At 54.7% G+C, this 12,570-nt stretch overlaps 2 protein-coding genes across 4 annotated transcripts; one reads left to right on the forward strand and one right to left on the reverse strand.

Annotated features, from left to right (window-relative positions):
* The first annotated feature begins 219 nt into the window (after positions 1–219).
* Positions 220–1,937, forward strand: Inka1 (inka box actin regulator 1). The gene is made up of 2 exons (XM_004834056.4): positions 220–417; positions 1,099–1,937. Exons 1-2 carry the CDS (start codon positions 367–369, stop codon positions 1,894–1,896), a joined length of 849 nt encoding a protein of 282 aa, XP_004834113.1. The 5' UTR covers positions 220–366; the 3' UTR covers positions 1,897–1,937.
* Positions 1,938–2,111: 174 nt separating this feature from the next.
* Uba7 (ubiquitin like modifier activating enzyme 7) lies at positions 2,112–11,160 on the reverse strand. Of its 3 annotated transcripts, none has more exons than XM_021263729.2 (24): positions 10,934–11,160; positions 10,683–10,851; positions 10,457–10,591; positions 10,239–10,345; positions 9,923–10,013; positions 9,698–9,833; positions 9,428–9,525; positions 9,192–9,338; positions 8,133–8,270; positions 7,872–7,979; positions 7,640–7,720; positions 7,405–7,560; positions 7,153–7,318; positions 6,869–7,074; positions 6,718–6,782; positions 6,454–6,637; positions 6,306–6,380; positions 5,967–6,120; positions 5,444–5,526; positions 5,087–5,182; positions 4,804–4,995; positions 2,962–3,054; positions 2,788–2,888; positions 2,112–2,334 (listed from the first exon to the last, which is right to left on the reverse strand). In XM_021263729.2, exons 1-24 carry the CDS (start codon positions 10,987–10,989, stop codon positions 2,202–2,204), a joined length of 2,970 nt encoding a protein of 989 aa, XP_021119388.2. In that variant the 5' UTR covers positions 10,990–11,160; the 3' UTR covers positions 2,112–2,201. The 3 variants fall into 3 exon arrangements, 2 of the variants coding, with proteins under 2 accessions (XP_021119388.2, XP_012925606.2); XM_013070152.3 differs by having other exon boundaries at positions 8,133–8,303; XR_002397179.2 differs by lacking the exons at positions 2,112–2,334; positions 2,788–2,888; positions 2,962–3,054; positions 5,444–5,526 and having other exon boundaries at positions 4,906–4,995; positions 5,967–6,380; positions 8,133–8,303.
* Between the last annotated feature and the right edge of the window lie 1,410 nt (positions 11,161–12,570).

Raw genomic sequence — 12,570 nt, forward strand, 5'->3', positions numbered from 1 at the left:
TAGCTAAACCTCACTGCATGTCAGGGGGTCTCTAGCTGAACCCAAGCTGGCGCCTAGCTAAGGCCCCGCCCCTTCACGCAGAACAAACGCAGTGTGGATGGGACGCCCGGGTCACCCGCGCCGCGGAGCTCGAGGGGCGGTGCTGTAAGGGGCGGGGTCGCTGCAGACTTACTCCACCCTCATTGGCTGCGCCGCGGGGGGCGGGGCGCGGCTGCCAGATGTTGGAGCGGCGGCGGCTGAAGCTGCTAGGAGTCCGACGGAGAGTGAGGGCGCCAGGCAAGCCAGCACAGCCAGCCTGGCCATGTCTGAGCCGCTCCTCCGGGTCGAGGAGGTGCTAGCAGCCCTGGAGGGCGCTCTGGCACCGACATGCACAGCGCGCGTCTAGACGGCTTCCTGAGTCAGCTCCGCTGGGAAATGGTGAGGCGCGGGAATGGGTGTGGCACTGAGACGCTTGTGGGGTGCCCGGTGCCGCCCAGCCTTGGTGCCCACCAGAGGAGGGAGGGGGAGGGGTGGCCAGATGGCCCGAGTCGGGTTTCAGATGGCTAGGAGCTGCTCTGGGCATCAGGTAACAGCAGCCCAGCTGGCCATGCCGCTGGTCACTGGGGAAGAGAGTAGGTGGAGGGAACTTTTTTGGGGACGGGGGGGTGCCAAGGGCCTAAAGAGGTCTGGTTCTGCTGTGGACGCCCCCTACCTCAGGCTGTCTCCTTCCCTTACCCCTCCTCATCTAACAAGCACTCTCTCTCTCTCTCTCTCTCTCTCTCTCTCTCTCTCTCTCTCTCTCTCTGAAAGACACTTTGGGCTCTGAGGATGCCGTGGGACGCCCCTCCCCAAACCCAGGCAGGACTTAACTTCCCAGTGCAGGCCCTGGTGGCGGGTGTCGACTTGCCCGGCCCTGCATGCTGCAGCCTGCTGCACTGCCACCAGGTCTGTTCGTGTGCCAGGGCCCCCATACCTGCCCTGTGTTCACTTTCCACCCTGCTGCCCAGGCCAGCAGCCCTTTCACACTCTCTGAATCATCTGTTCTCAGGGCTGATCTGGCCAGGCACACAAGGGTGACAAGCAATACCTCTCCGACTTCTGCTTTCTCTTCCCCTTCAGTTGTGTAGCCGGAACACAGGCTCATCTCCATTGCCTGGCCCCCTGCAGTCATCCCCCAAAACTGACCCAGGTGTGCAGCCTGGCCACCAGCTTGGGGCCTCGGATGCCCTGGAAGAAGACTCTGTCTGCTGTGTGGAGGAAGAGGAGGTGGTCGCCTTGGCGACAAAAGACAGGGGTGCAGTCTTGGGGGGTCACAGGGAGCACAGTCTAGACTGGGACTCAGGCTTCTCGGAGGTGTCAGGCAGCACATGGCGAGAGGAAGAGTTGCCTGTACTCCAGCGCCCAGCACACCAAGCACGGCCCTGTCAGAGTCAGCGGCTCTCAGTCAGTGGCCTCCCACTGCCCAGCGCAGCACCTGTAGCCAGCACCCCATCTGCACACCGTCCACGCCCCAAGTCCACCCCAGATGCCTGCTTGGAGCATTGGCAGGGACTGGAAACAGAGGACTGGACAGCAGCCCTGCTGAACAGGGGTCGAAGTCGCCAGCCTCTGGTGCTAGGGGACAACTGCTTTGCTGACTTAGTTCACAACTGGATGGAGCTACCTGAGGCAGCACGTGAAGGGGGCGATGACGGTGCACCCCGTGCTCGTGCTCGGCCCCCCCAGTTCTTGGTTGGTCTCTCTGAGCAGCTGCGGCGCCAGCTGGCCAGGGCTCGGCGAGCAGCTATGGCAGGAAAGCGGCTCTCATGCCCACCTCGCTCAGATCCTGAACTGCCTGCAGATGTCTCTCGCTTTGCAGCCCTCATGAATTGCCGCAGCCGCCAACCCATCATCTGCAATGATGTCAGCTACCTCTGACCCTGCCCTCCAGTCGGGGACAATAAAAGCCTTTTTCTATACTGTTGGTTCCATACACCTGAGGCTCCAGAAGGCAGCTGCATCCCTGGGAGGCACTGTCCAGGCAGGCAAATCTGAAGTCTTTTCTTTCCCTTTGACGGTCTGTCTTGCGCATGTCACACCCATCCATGTGGTCCAGCGCCCCTGTCCTATCATCTATTTTCTCCACTCATGCCTTCCTTCAACAAGCTTTATTGAGTGCCTGCTGCGGCCTCAGGATTCAGGGCTTCTGCATAGGGCTGCACGAACTCAAGTGCAGGGGTGCCTCACCACAGCTCATAGTGTAGAGGTGGGAAGGCGGTGTTGTCCTCCTCACCCTCACAGCTCAGCTCCAGCACTAGCACCCTCAGTCCAGGCTCAGGCACCCAGTCTGTCTCCTGCTGAACCAGTTCTGTCACCCTGGAATGGGGGGTGGTTAAGAGATTAGGCAGATGAACTGAGGCAAACAGAGACACCCTGGCATGAACTTGGGGGTGCTGGTGAGCAGGAGCTCAAACCAGGAGCAGGAGTAGCTCAAGACAGGAAACATCTGAAACTATTTTAGGAGCAGCTGGTGGGGCAGGCAGGAGGCAGGAAGCTTTGGGTCCCCTGGGAGTGGGCTGTGAAAGGGGGGCTGGGCAGGGCGTGGGGAGCCAGTGGGGAAGGCCAAACAGGCAGACCCTAAAGCAGCTTCTCCTCAGGCCTTCAGCCCTGCCCCACCCCCAGCCCATTTGCTGGCTCCTTTTGGTCAGAGAATGCTTCAGGAAGGTGTAAGGGGCCCAGAGTGGGATCAGGAAGAAGAAAGGCCACATGCCTCCTATCTTCAACCTCTCGAGGCAGGCAGGGCCTGGCCACAGCCAGGTACAGGCTCACCTTAGGGGCAGGTATTGGGCCTGACTTTCAGGGGACCATCGGGCTGAATAGAGCAGGGCTTGACCACGTAGCAGCATCCTCACATTCAGCCCATGTTGTTCCTAGAAAGACACAGGTCAGATGCCCGCTGAGCCAGGCTGGGTGGAGCCAGGGCAGAGTGGGGCAAGGGCACACCTGCAGATGGGCCAGCAGTGACTCCAGTGTCCTTTCGGGCTGCCCAGCAGGCACCTTTAGGCGGTCCCAACGGGTCCACTCCAGGTGATGGAACTGAGGGTGGAAGAAGGGAGGAGTGAGAGACTGCTTGCTCATCCAAGTTGCAACCCATGTCCCAGTTTCTAGCAGCCTTTCTTAAGGGGAGGAGCTGGACTAGAAGCAGGAAGCAGAGCCAGGGAGTAGGGGGTGGAAGGTGGAATCTGGGCCCAGGCTGGGGCCTGCACAGGAAATGGGGCTATGGGGCCCACACAGGGAAACAGATGATCCATCACGCAGGCCAGTTGCTGGGGGTGGGGGCGAGGGGGTGGTGCTTCCTGAGGAAGCCAGAGCCAGGCTGCTGTAGTCTCTGATAAAGCTGCTTGTTCCTCAAATGCAAGGCTGAGGGCCGGGGACACATCCTACTCGCCTATCCTTACGGAGCCTTGGACTACTCATGTATACACCGGGGCCAAGGGCACAGTGACCACCAGGGCCCTACTGGCCCCGAGATCCCAGAAGGGACACAAGCAGGCCACAGAGGCCTCCTCTTCCTGTCACGTTTCCTTCCCTGTTTCAAGAGTCATAAGATTCTGATGTCCAGAGCTGAGGACAGAAGGGTGGCCAGCAGCCAGAGTCCAGGACAAGGAGGCCTTGCCAGCCCCTTAGACAATACCCTGAGGTTGAGCTGAGACTAGGCTAGACACAAGATGGGGGCTCCTCCCCCTCCTCTGTTCCATGGACAAAGGCAGCCTGTGTGCTGCTTAGAGGTGGGGCACTTCACAAAGGGGCTCTGTGTCCCATGTCCAGAGGGACCCTAGGGCTACCCAGCAAAGCCCAGGGCTGGCCAGTGACCTCTGCCCTCTTCCCTGGCAAGGGCATTTCCTCTGCCCCCTTTCCGTGCCTGAAGGAAATGGAAACTACTGCAGAGCCTGGGCACATAATCAGAGGCATTCCCAGCCTTGCCCTCATAGAAGCACACATGCACACAAGCCCAGGAACACACACACGTGTACCCACTTGCACATTCATGCATGCTTACACTGAGGAAGAGCCCTGGACTCCCATCTGGCACACAAATGTGCAAGCTTGCTACCTCCATGCCCACATAACAGGGATGCCCAGACTCTGGCAAACTTATATCTGTGACCCAAGCACACACTCCTGTAGGGGTGCAGACCCATACGCCTGGAAGCAAGCCTGGGGTCTTTTAACTCAACCTTGAGGGGACAGGCCAGGATCCTCCAGGAAGAATCTGGACTCTTTCTGGGGGTACAGCCTGGTACCCCTTTTCTACCCCTGCCCATTCCTTAACAGCTCCCCACTCAGACATGCCTGGGAAGGAAAAAGCTGCGGAGATGTCTAGCTCCACTAATGAGTTAAAGCTGCAGCTCCCCCAGACCCTGGACTCTTTGTGTATGAGAGGGGGAGTGGCTGATGGCTGCTTCCTGTGTCTGATGGGTCCCAGCCTGGCTTCTTAGCAGGAAGAGGAGTAGAGAGAGTCTTAAGGACTCCCCCACTGTCTGGGTTCTAGAGAGTGCCAAAAAGCTAGAGTGGGCCTGGGCTTGTTTTTGTTTTTTGTTTTGTTTTGTTTTTGTACTGGAGATTGAAGCCAGAGCCTCTGCCAGCCCTTATTTTATTTTGAGACAGAATCTCACCAAGTTGCTCAAGATAGCCTCAAATTTGGTATCCTTTTGTCTCAGCCTCCTGAGTAGTTGAGATGACAGGCATGTGCCACCCACACGAGGCTTAGAATGGGGCCTGTTCCAGTGGGTTCGGGGAAAACTCAAGATTAGTGGGAGTAGGGGTAGGGTGTCAAGGCCTTACCTTCTGGATGGCTGGGGTGGAAGGTACTGAGCGTTGAAGGCGGTTTTCAGCCAGGTGCAGGTAGGTATGACGAAAGGCACCAACAGGTCGTGGCCTGCCCACCATTTTATACAGCTCTAGGCCCAGCAAGCCTGCCACCGCTGCTGTAGTGGTGGCAATGGCTGGGATGATCTGGCTCACCATTCTCATGCTCTGCCAAGGACAGGAGATTTGATCTGGCCCACATTGTAGCATTAAAGTTTGGCCCCCATTTCCAGGCCTGTGCCCCAAGAGCTGGGGTTACCTGAGCATGGTCTACTGGTTCTGAGATCCCATAGTTCTGAGATTGCAGGCTAGCTGCTGCTCTCACAAAGTCCATGTGGAAGTTACCGTCTTCATCCTGTATGGCCCAGGTGATAACTGTGTGAACACTGCAGCAGTGCCCCTCACCAGGGTCACCTGCGTGCCACGGCTAGATCTTCTCATGGTTCTGTGGGTGGGTGCTCACTATCTCCCCTTTACCACATAATGAGGCTGAAGCTCAAGGAGAGTGATCTGCTTGTAAGGCCCCACTGGGAGGAGAATTCAGTCTATACTTTAACTCCTCACTTTCCCCCACAATCTTCCCAGCCCAACCTCTCACCTCCACTTAGAATCCCACCTTCTCAAACACCAGGGACTTCAGGGGAGGGCCCTTGCTCCAGACTTCCAGGGCTTCCTGCAGTTCTTTCAACTGTTCAGGGCCTGTCAGGGGAGTAGGTTCTGGGTGTCTTTAGTCTGTCTCCTGTATTCTTCCTGGAGCTTGGTACCTATTCTTGGTGTCAGCCAAGACTGTCACCACTTCTTGATCAAACTGAAGAGCCCACTGATTGATGCTACAGTCTCTTCTCCAGCCCTCCCCATCTGTGCATGTGCACACACCCATGTGACTGTCTATAGTTAGACATCCCCAGGGCTTTTAAATTCTAATATTCTCCCAAGAGAACTGGAATATGCAGTAGATAGCAGGGAGAGGATCTCCTGGTGGAGCCAGAAGATGGGGCTAGAGAGAAGCGAGGTAAGAGGGTCTGAAAGGTAGTAAGTCAGTTGTAGGGATCCAGGACCCCATCTTCTTTCTGTAGCACAAACTGAAAACAAGGGCAGGCCTCTGAGCGGCAGTATGGGAACAGGGCCAGGAGACTCACCAGACTCAGCTAGCACGGGGGCCGGGTGCGGGGGGTCAGTCTGTAGCAGCAAGTTCAGCAGTTCCCTGAGCGCAATTTGATCTGATGAGCCAGGCAGCCCATGCATCTGGGCAAATAGGTTGGCAGCTGCCAGTATGTAGAGAAGGTGCATGTCCTACAGCCAGAGATGCATGGGTGTAAATGAGCACATCTGAGCAGACAGGGTGGGGTCCACTGTCCATCTGTGGGTAGGTTGACTGCTTGCCTCACATATGGACACCCATGTGTGCACAAACATGGCTCTTTCTCTCGGCATCTATGCATCTCTATCTCAAGGCTTCCCAGAGGACCCCCACTCACTTGGCTGATGTCAAATTTCAGGGGCTGGGGACACCGTTTAGGACCTGACCAGAACGGAGTTCCATCCTCATGCACCTAGGAAAACAAAGCCTGCTGAGTTCAGTCTAGTCCCCATGAGTTCTCGGTCACTCAACCCTAAACTACCCACTTTATCTGGTGGGAGGAGGCTCAGCAGCTGTATGATGTCATCATGGAAACATAGTTGCCAGTGGCCAAGGGCCCACATGACACAGTCTCGCCAGGTCTGTGGGCGTACTCGCAGGACACCCAGCACCCGCTGCAGTGAGGTCAGCATCTGTGGCCCATCCACATCTGCCAAGGAAGTGCATGCCCTGCTCAGAAAGGAGAGAGTTGGAGGCTGAGTCCCATGCTCAGAGCCCTGGACTTCCCTCCACCTCTGTTGGGGCCTTACTGTTGGTAGCAGCTGATGGTTTCTGCAGATAGTCGGAAGAGTCCCTCAAATTCATTCCGAGCCCACTGTGGGGGAAGGAGAACAATGAGCTATCAGAGGAGCAGCAGATCTGCACCTGAGTGTTAAGCTGGGTGGGATGGCATGCTCTCACCTCCAGGGTGTGCTCATATGTGCTGGGGAAGCGCCGCATGGTACAGACAGGGGTGGGGGCATCCTCAGAAGCTTCAGCTGAGGCAGGGCCTTTGTAAACCTCAGTCACATATGGCACAAACACTGAAGCACTGCCCTTAGTGCCCTGTGTGCCCGCCTCTAGCAGGGGCTTCAGGTAGTGGATGCAGCGAGCAGCCACATAGTGCCCTGGTAAGGGGGGAGAGGGTCAGAAGTGGGACTGGCACAGACTTGGGCAAGGTGCTGAGCTCTGAGTTAAGCACTCACGGGCCTCGAAGCTGTCCACAGCAGCAACCACACCATCCACATGGGAGAAGAAGTTGTCTCCATAGATGTGTTCTGTGGTATGATCCAGGACTTGGACATGCGCAATCACCTCTAAGTCTGGGTTCAGATCCTGGGTAGCTGCTGCAGCCACCTCTGCCTTGGGCTTCTGGGAAGAAGGGAGAAAGATGTTGGGTACAGGTGCATTATGGGAAGGCAAACTAGGACACAAGTGTAGGAGGGTCTGGCACTTACATCAATGTCCCAGGGCCTGAAGAGGAACTGACGGCTGAGGTTGGAGTACTCTATGTGGTCCATGTCTACAACAGTCACACCTCCACTGGCTCCAGCTCCCAGGCCCACTAGGGCAAAGCCTTTGAGTAGCTCACAGCCAATGGCACCAGCACCCACCTGTGGTCAGGAGCAGCCTTAACCAGGAGGTCTGAGCAGGCCCTCCCAAAGACATACCCATCCTCACCCCACAACTCACCAGGAGGTAGTGTTGGTGACTCAGTGTCTCCTGAAAACCAGCTCCAAACACTGCAATTTGCCCATCATAGCGCGAGTCTCTCTAGAGAACAGAGAGGGGTCTGTGCTGGTTGCCTGCCTATGTGGTATCCTTGTTTCACTGAGTCATTAACTCAGGACCTCAGGACCATTCCTCATACTTCTCTTCCCGCCCTGATTTTGAACAAGGCTTACACCTCTGCCCCAAGCCTCACCAGGGCGCAGTCCTCAGGATTAGGAAAGAGTTCCTCATCTTCTGGAAGACAGTCAAGGGCATCAAAGTACAGCCACTGGTCCAGGGGTATGAACTTTCTGGAGATTGCCTAGGGGCCGACACTTTGGTCTGAGGGCATCTGTCAACTCCTGACCCCCTCAGATCCAGCTGAAGCCTGCACCTAGGTTGGTGAACCCTCTAGGGCTGGCACACACTGACCCATGGACCTCCCCACCCCATGCCCTTCCCTGTTGGTGCCCACCTTCAGAACTTCCTGGGCAGTCACTGCTCCCAGAATGGATGCCATGGGGCTCAGGACACCAGCACTACTCAGGGCAACTGTCCGAAGTAGGGCCTCATTCAGTGGCTCTTCTTCTGCCCCCTTCAGTGGTCCCAGGTTCTGGGCAAGGGTTACCATGATCTCTGCATCAACCTATGGCATGAATCTCTGTGGGCACATCATCCCCAACCTGAGTTCTGCCCCCTACACAAAGCCTTCAGGCACCCAGCCATCTCTTTACACAGAAGAGGAAACAAAAGCCTAAGTGGGAAGGCCCGGCACAGTTGTCAGCCTGGGTAGCACCAACAGAGGATGCCCAACACAAGACAGAGGCCTGGAAGGCTCTACCAATCTGGGTGCAGCTTCTAGCTTGGCTCTGGTATGTTAGGACAGTGGAGGTCATGAGGTTGTATGCCTGGCATTTTCATGGTCCCAGCCTCTAATCTAAAGATAGTGGCTTTCAACTGTGTATACTGGCATATGCCTGTAATCTCAGTTACTTGGGAGGCTGAGGCAGGAGCATTGCAAGTTTGAGGCCAGCCTAGGCAACTTAGTGAGATTTTGTCTCAAAACAAAAACAAAAACAAAAACAAAAAAAGAGAGCTGTGCATGGTGTTGCACACCTGTAATCCCAGCACTCGAGAGGCTGAGGCAAGAGGATCGCTAAGTTTGATGCCAGCCTGGGCTGCATAGTGAGACACTGTCTCATAAAAATAAAACAAAAAAGAGGCAGGGATTTACCTCAGTGCCACTGTGCCTGCCTCACAAGCACAAGGTCCTGAGTTCGATCCCTGCTACCACCAAAAAAAAAAAAAAGGAGAAGAAAAGAGTGTTTGCCTAGCACATGGTAAAATACCCTAAATACCCTAGGTTCATTCCCCACTACAGCCTCCCACAAAAGATAGTGGTCTTCATGTCCTTTTTTTAAGTGGACAAACTGCCTCTGGGGTGTAAACACAGACCCGTGAATGGTCACAGAGGTGAGGTCTGGCAGGTGAGACGCCAGCTAGACAGGCTGAAGGTGGTGTGGGGGTCACTCACAGGATCCCAGGGTTGCGGTAGCCGACCATGGAGGTTCTGGAACTTGTGCAGTGCACGGAAGGCTTGATGTAGGCAGTGGGCACGGTGGGCTTCCTGGGCACTTGGAGCCACCACACAGGGCTGGATCAGGGCTCTGTCCAGGGGCTTCTGCAGAGGACAGCTCAGCGTCAGGACCAGCCACTGCCTGGCCCTTCCAACTGCTTAAGTGCTCCCCTTTCAGATGCAAATGCACTCACATGTCTCACAGTCTCAGGTCTCTTGACTTCAGTGACAATCCCACCATGTAAGTATGGAGAAAAAGTTGATGTATCCCCGATCTCCAAGGACCGATCCTCTGGGAGAGATCCAGCCTAGAGGTTAGAATCCCTGAACCTGAGTGGTTCTCACTCCTATCCTGACTTGCATGTGTGTCCTAGACCTTGCTGCATCCTGGGGAAGGTGAAGGGGAACCTAGCTCCAAGGACCAGGTGTGTGCATCCCCACAGGGCTGGAGGGGGTTGGCTTACTCTGCACACGGATGGGCCGAGGAGAACAGCTGTTGAGCTCAACCATGCCCTTGATGCCTGAGAAAGTCACCAAGTCCCCGTCACAGAAGGAATGTTCCTTGTCTTCTCCTCTCAGAGTGAGGACACCAGGGAAGCCCTGGGTGAAAGGTGGCTTGGCTCAGGAGTCCCCATACCTGCCTTCCACAGGCCTGGGCAACCCTTTCCTGCCCATATCCTTGCACCTACCTGGGTGATGTGCTGGATGGCAGCTGTCAGGGGTTCCGCCTCTGTAGGGTCATGCACTATGAACTCATCACCAAAGTCACAGAACAACTGCCTAGTATGAAGTGGCAGGGGTCATGGAGGTGGCTTACAGTTTGAAAGGAAGGATAGGGGACACTATGACAGGCCCAGAGGCTCAAATTGAAAGAGAAAGCAGAGAGAGACCAGGAAACTAGAGTTTGAAGGTGGGGGTTACTATAGCAGATCTGCAGGCTAGGGTGGAGGAACCAGAGAGGTGGAACTGGGGACCAGAATTGGCTGGGCAGGCAGTCTTACTCACCCCACGAGTCCCCGGGTGTCAGCCACTAGAAAGCAGATTCCATGTTTGTGGCACAAGGCACCCACCATCAACTGCTCCTCCAGCTTGGAGGCAGTCAGCACCACCACCTAGGTAAACACTGAGATCAGCAGGTCCAGAGCCACTGCCCAGCTCTCCCTGCTGCTGAGGGCTAAAGTGAGGGGCGAGGCTGGCCTGGAAAGTGGGACCAGGGAAAGCACCTGGAATTTCAGCAGTAGGTCCTCAGTGATGTCACTGGGGTGGACGAAGACCTGGACAGCTTCATTGAGTTGAGCCAAGTGTTCTTGAGAGGCCTCAGCCCTGCTCTTTCCCAAGTCTCTCTCTGAGAGAAAAACCTGAGGAGAGACCCAGTGCAGCCTGAACAGAGACTCCCCAAGTCCTGATCCCACTCTGATCTGAGAACCAAAAGCCATCCAGGACCCTTACCTGAGCAGCCAGGTCAGACCAGCAGGTGGGATGGGGATCGTGCAAGGTGAGGCTGCCCACACCCATCAGGACCAGGTTCTTGGCCACCTCAGCCCCCAGGCCCTGCAGGCCTGACAGCAGGACTTTGGCTTCCCTAATTCTCTGCATGGCTGGTGGGCCCAGCACAGGCCTGTGGATGGACAGCAGAACCGCAAGCAGTTGAGACCAGAAATCTGAAGGCCACCCACTCCCTCCCCCATTGCAAGGCTCACAGCTGCCTGGAGTACAGCTCCTTGTCCAGCCACTCCGAAGGCTCCAGGACAGCCATCTTCTGGACCTGAGGCCAGGAAGCAGGCTGCAGTGCTCACAGCCCCAACTCTGTGGAGGAACAGGCACCAGCAGAGGTTTCCGCTGGTACCGACAGGCACCTAAACCAGGTAGTGAAGGACGCTGCTGGCCTTTTCCTGGCTCCTCTGTCATTTCAAGGGAAAGCAAAAGTGAAAGTGAAATTAGACTGTGAAACTAGCTGGTTCCTGATTCTGACTCCCCTTCAGCACAGAGGCCAGCCCTCAGCAGACCAAATGGGGTCTCTCCTAGGGATGAATCCCAGCCCTGCAAAGGGGTGGTGTTCTGAGTCACCTTGGAGCGGGGAGGCATGGAACAGCCAAAATCATGTGTCTTGATTTTTTTCTTTAAACTTTTGTTCTGAAATCACTGTAGACTCACAAGAAGTTGCAAAAATAGTAGAGAGAGTTCCCATGCATCCTTTCCAGGCTTGTCTTTTTGCCTTCTTAGGTACTTCCTGCCAGGTCTCTGAAGTACAATCCACAGTTTCCCACAACACTCCATGAGAGGTAAACCAAGAGTTGTCATGGGGGTTCGTTCTTTCTTTCTTTCTTTCTTTCTTTCTTTCTTTCTTTCTTTCTTTCTTCCTTTCTTTCTGTTTTGTTTTTTGGTACCAGGGATCGAACTTGGGACCTTGTGCTTCCAAAGTAGGCAATGGAACCACTGAGCTAAATCCCCAGGCCTGTGGGGGGTTCTTTCTTATTGTCTCCTTTTGCAATAGGGGAATGGAACCAAGGACCTTTGTATTGAACTACATCCCCAGCCCTTCAATTTTTTTTTTTTTGGAGCAGAATCTCACTAAGTCACTAAATTACCCAGGCTGGGCTCTAACTTGTGATCCTCCTGCCTCAGCCTTCCAGAGTGTTGGGATTACAGGCATGAGCCACCATGTCCGACCATAAATTGATAGTTTTTCTCTCTCTTTCTCTCTCTTTTTTTTTTAACTCAGGTGAAATTCATATAACAAAATAAACTATTTTAGGGGGATATAGCTCAGTGGTAGATCCAGCATGTGTGAGGCCCTGGTTTCAATCCTCAGCACCATTACAAAAACATTTAAAGTGTACAATTCAGTGGCATTTAGTACATCTAGAGTGTCATGTAACCATCACCTCTCTCCAGCTTTAAGAGTTTTCATCAGGCCAGGCATGATGGTGCACACCAGTAATCCCAGCACTTGGGAGGCTGAGGCAGGAGGATTGCCATAAATTTGCAATCAACCTGGGCTACATAGTGAGTTTTCAAGGCCAGCCTGGACTACATGGTGAGACCCTGTCTCAAAAAAACAAACAAAAGTTTTCATTATTCCAAAAGAACACTTCAAACATATGTTAAGTAATTACTACTCATTCCCTACCCCCAGTGTGATTCCTTAACAAATACTACTATGCTTTCAGCCTCTAGAGATCTGGCTATTTGGAGTATTTAATATAAAATAAGTTATACAGGGGCCAGGGATTTAGCTCAGTGGTTCTGCCACCTGCCTCGCAAGCACAAGGACCCAAGTTTGATCTCCCATACCACCACCACCCCCCAAAAAATTATACAAAATGTGAACTTCTAT

This window comes from Heterocephalus glaber, unplaced genomic scaffold, assembly GCF_053883595.1.
Source record: "Heterocephalus glaber isolate CG9 unplaced genomic scaffold, H.glaber_assembly_v1.0 deba00001504, whole genome shotgun sequence".
Taxonomy (NCBI): Eukaryota; Metazoa; Chordata; class Mammalia; order Rodentia; family Bathyergidae; genus Heterocephalus; species Heterocephalus glaber.

Excerpts from the sequence above, each read along its gene's own strand:
- Inka1 (XM_004834056.4), top strand. The coding sequence starts at position 367 with ATGCACAGCGCGCGTCTAGACGGCTTCCTGAGTCAGCTCCGCTGGGAA. Across the intron at positions 418-1,098 it reads GTCAGCTCCGCTGGGAAATG|TTGTGTAGCCGGAACACAGG; the intron begins GTGAGGCGCGGG and ends CTTCCCCTTCAG.
- Uba7 (XM_013070152.3), bottom strand. The coding sequence starts at position 10,989 with ATGGCTGTCCTGGAGCCTTCGGAGTGGCTGGACAAGGAGCTGTACTCC. Across the intron at positions 9,834-9,922 it reads CCATCCAGCACATCACCCAG|GGCTTCCCTGGTGTCCTCAC; the intron begins GTAGGTGCAAGG and ends CCTTTCACCCAG. Across the intron at positions 9,526-9,697 it reads TCGGCCCATCCGTGTGCAGA|AGGATCGGTCCTTGGAGATC; the intron begins GTAAGCCAACCC and ends GATCTCTCCCAG.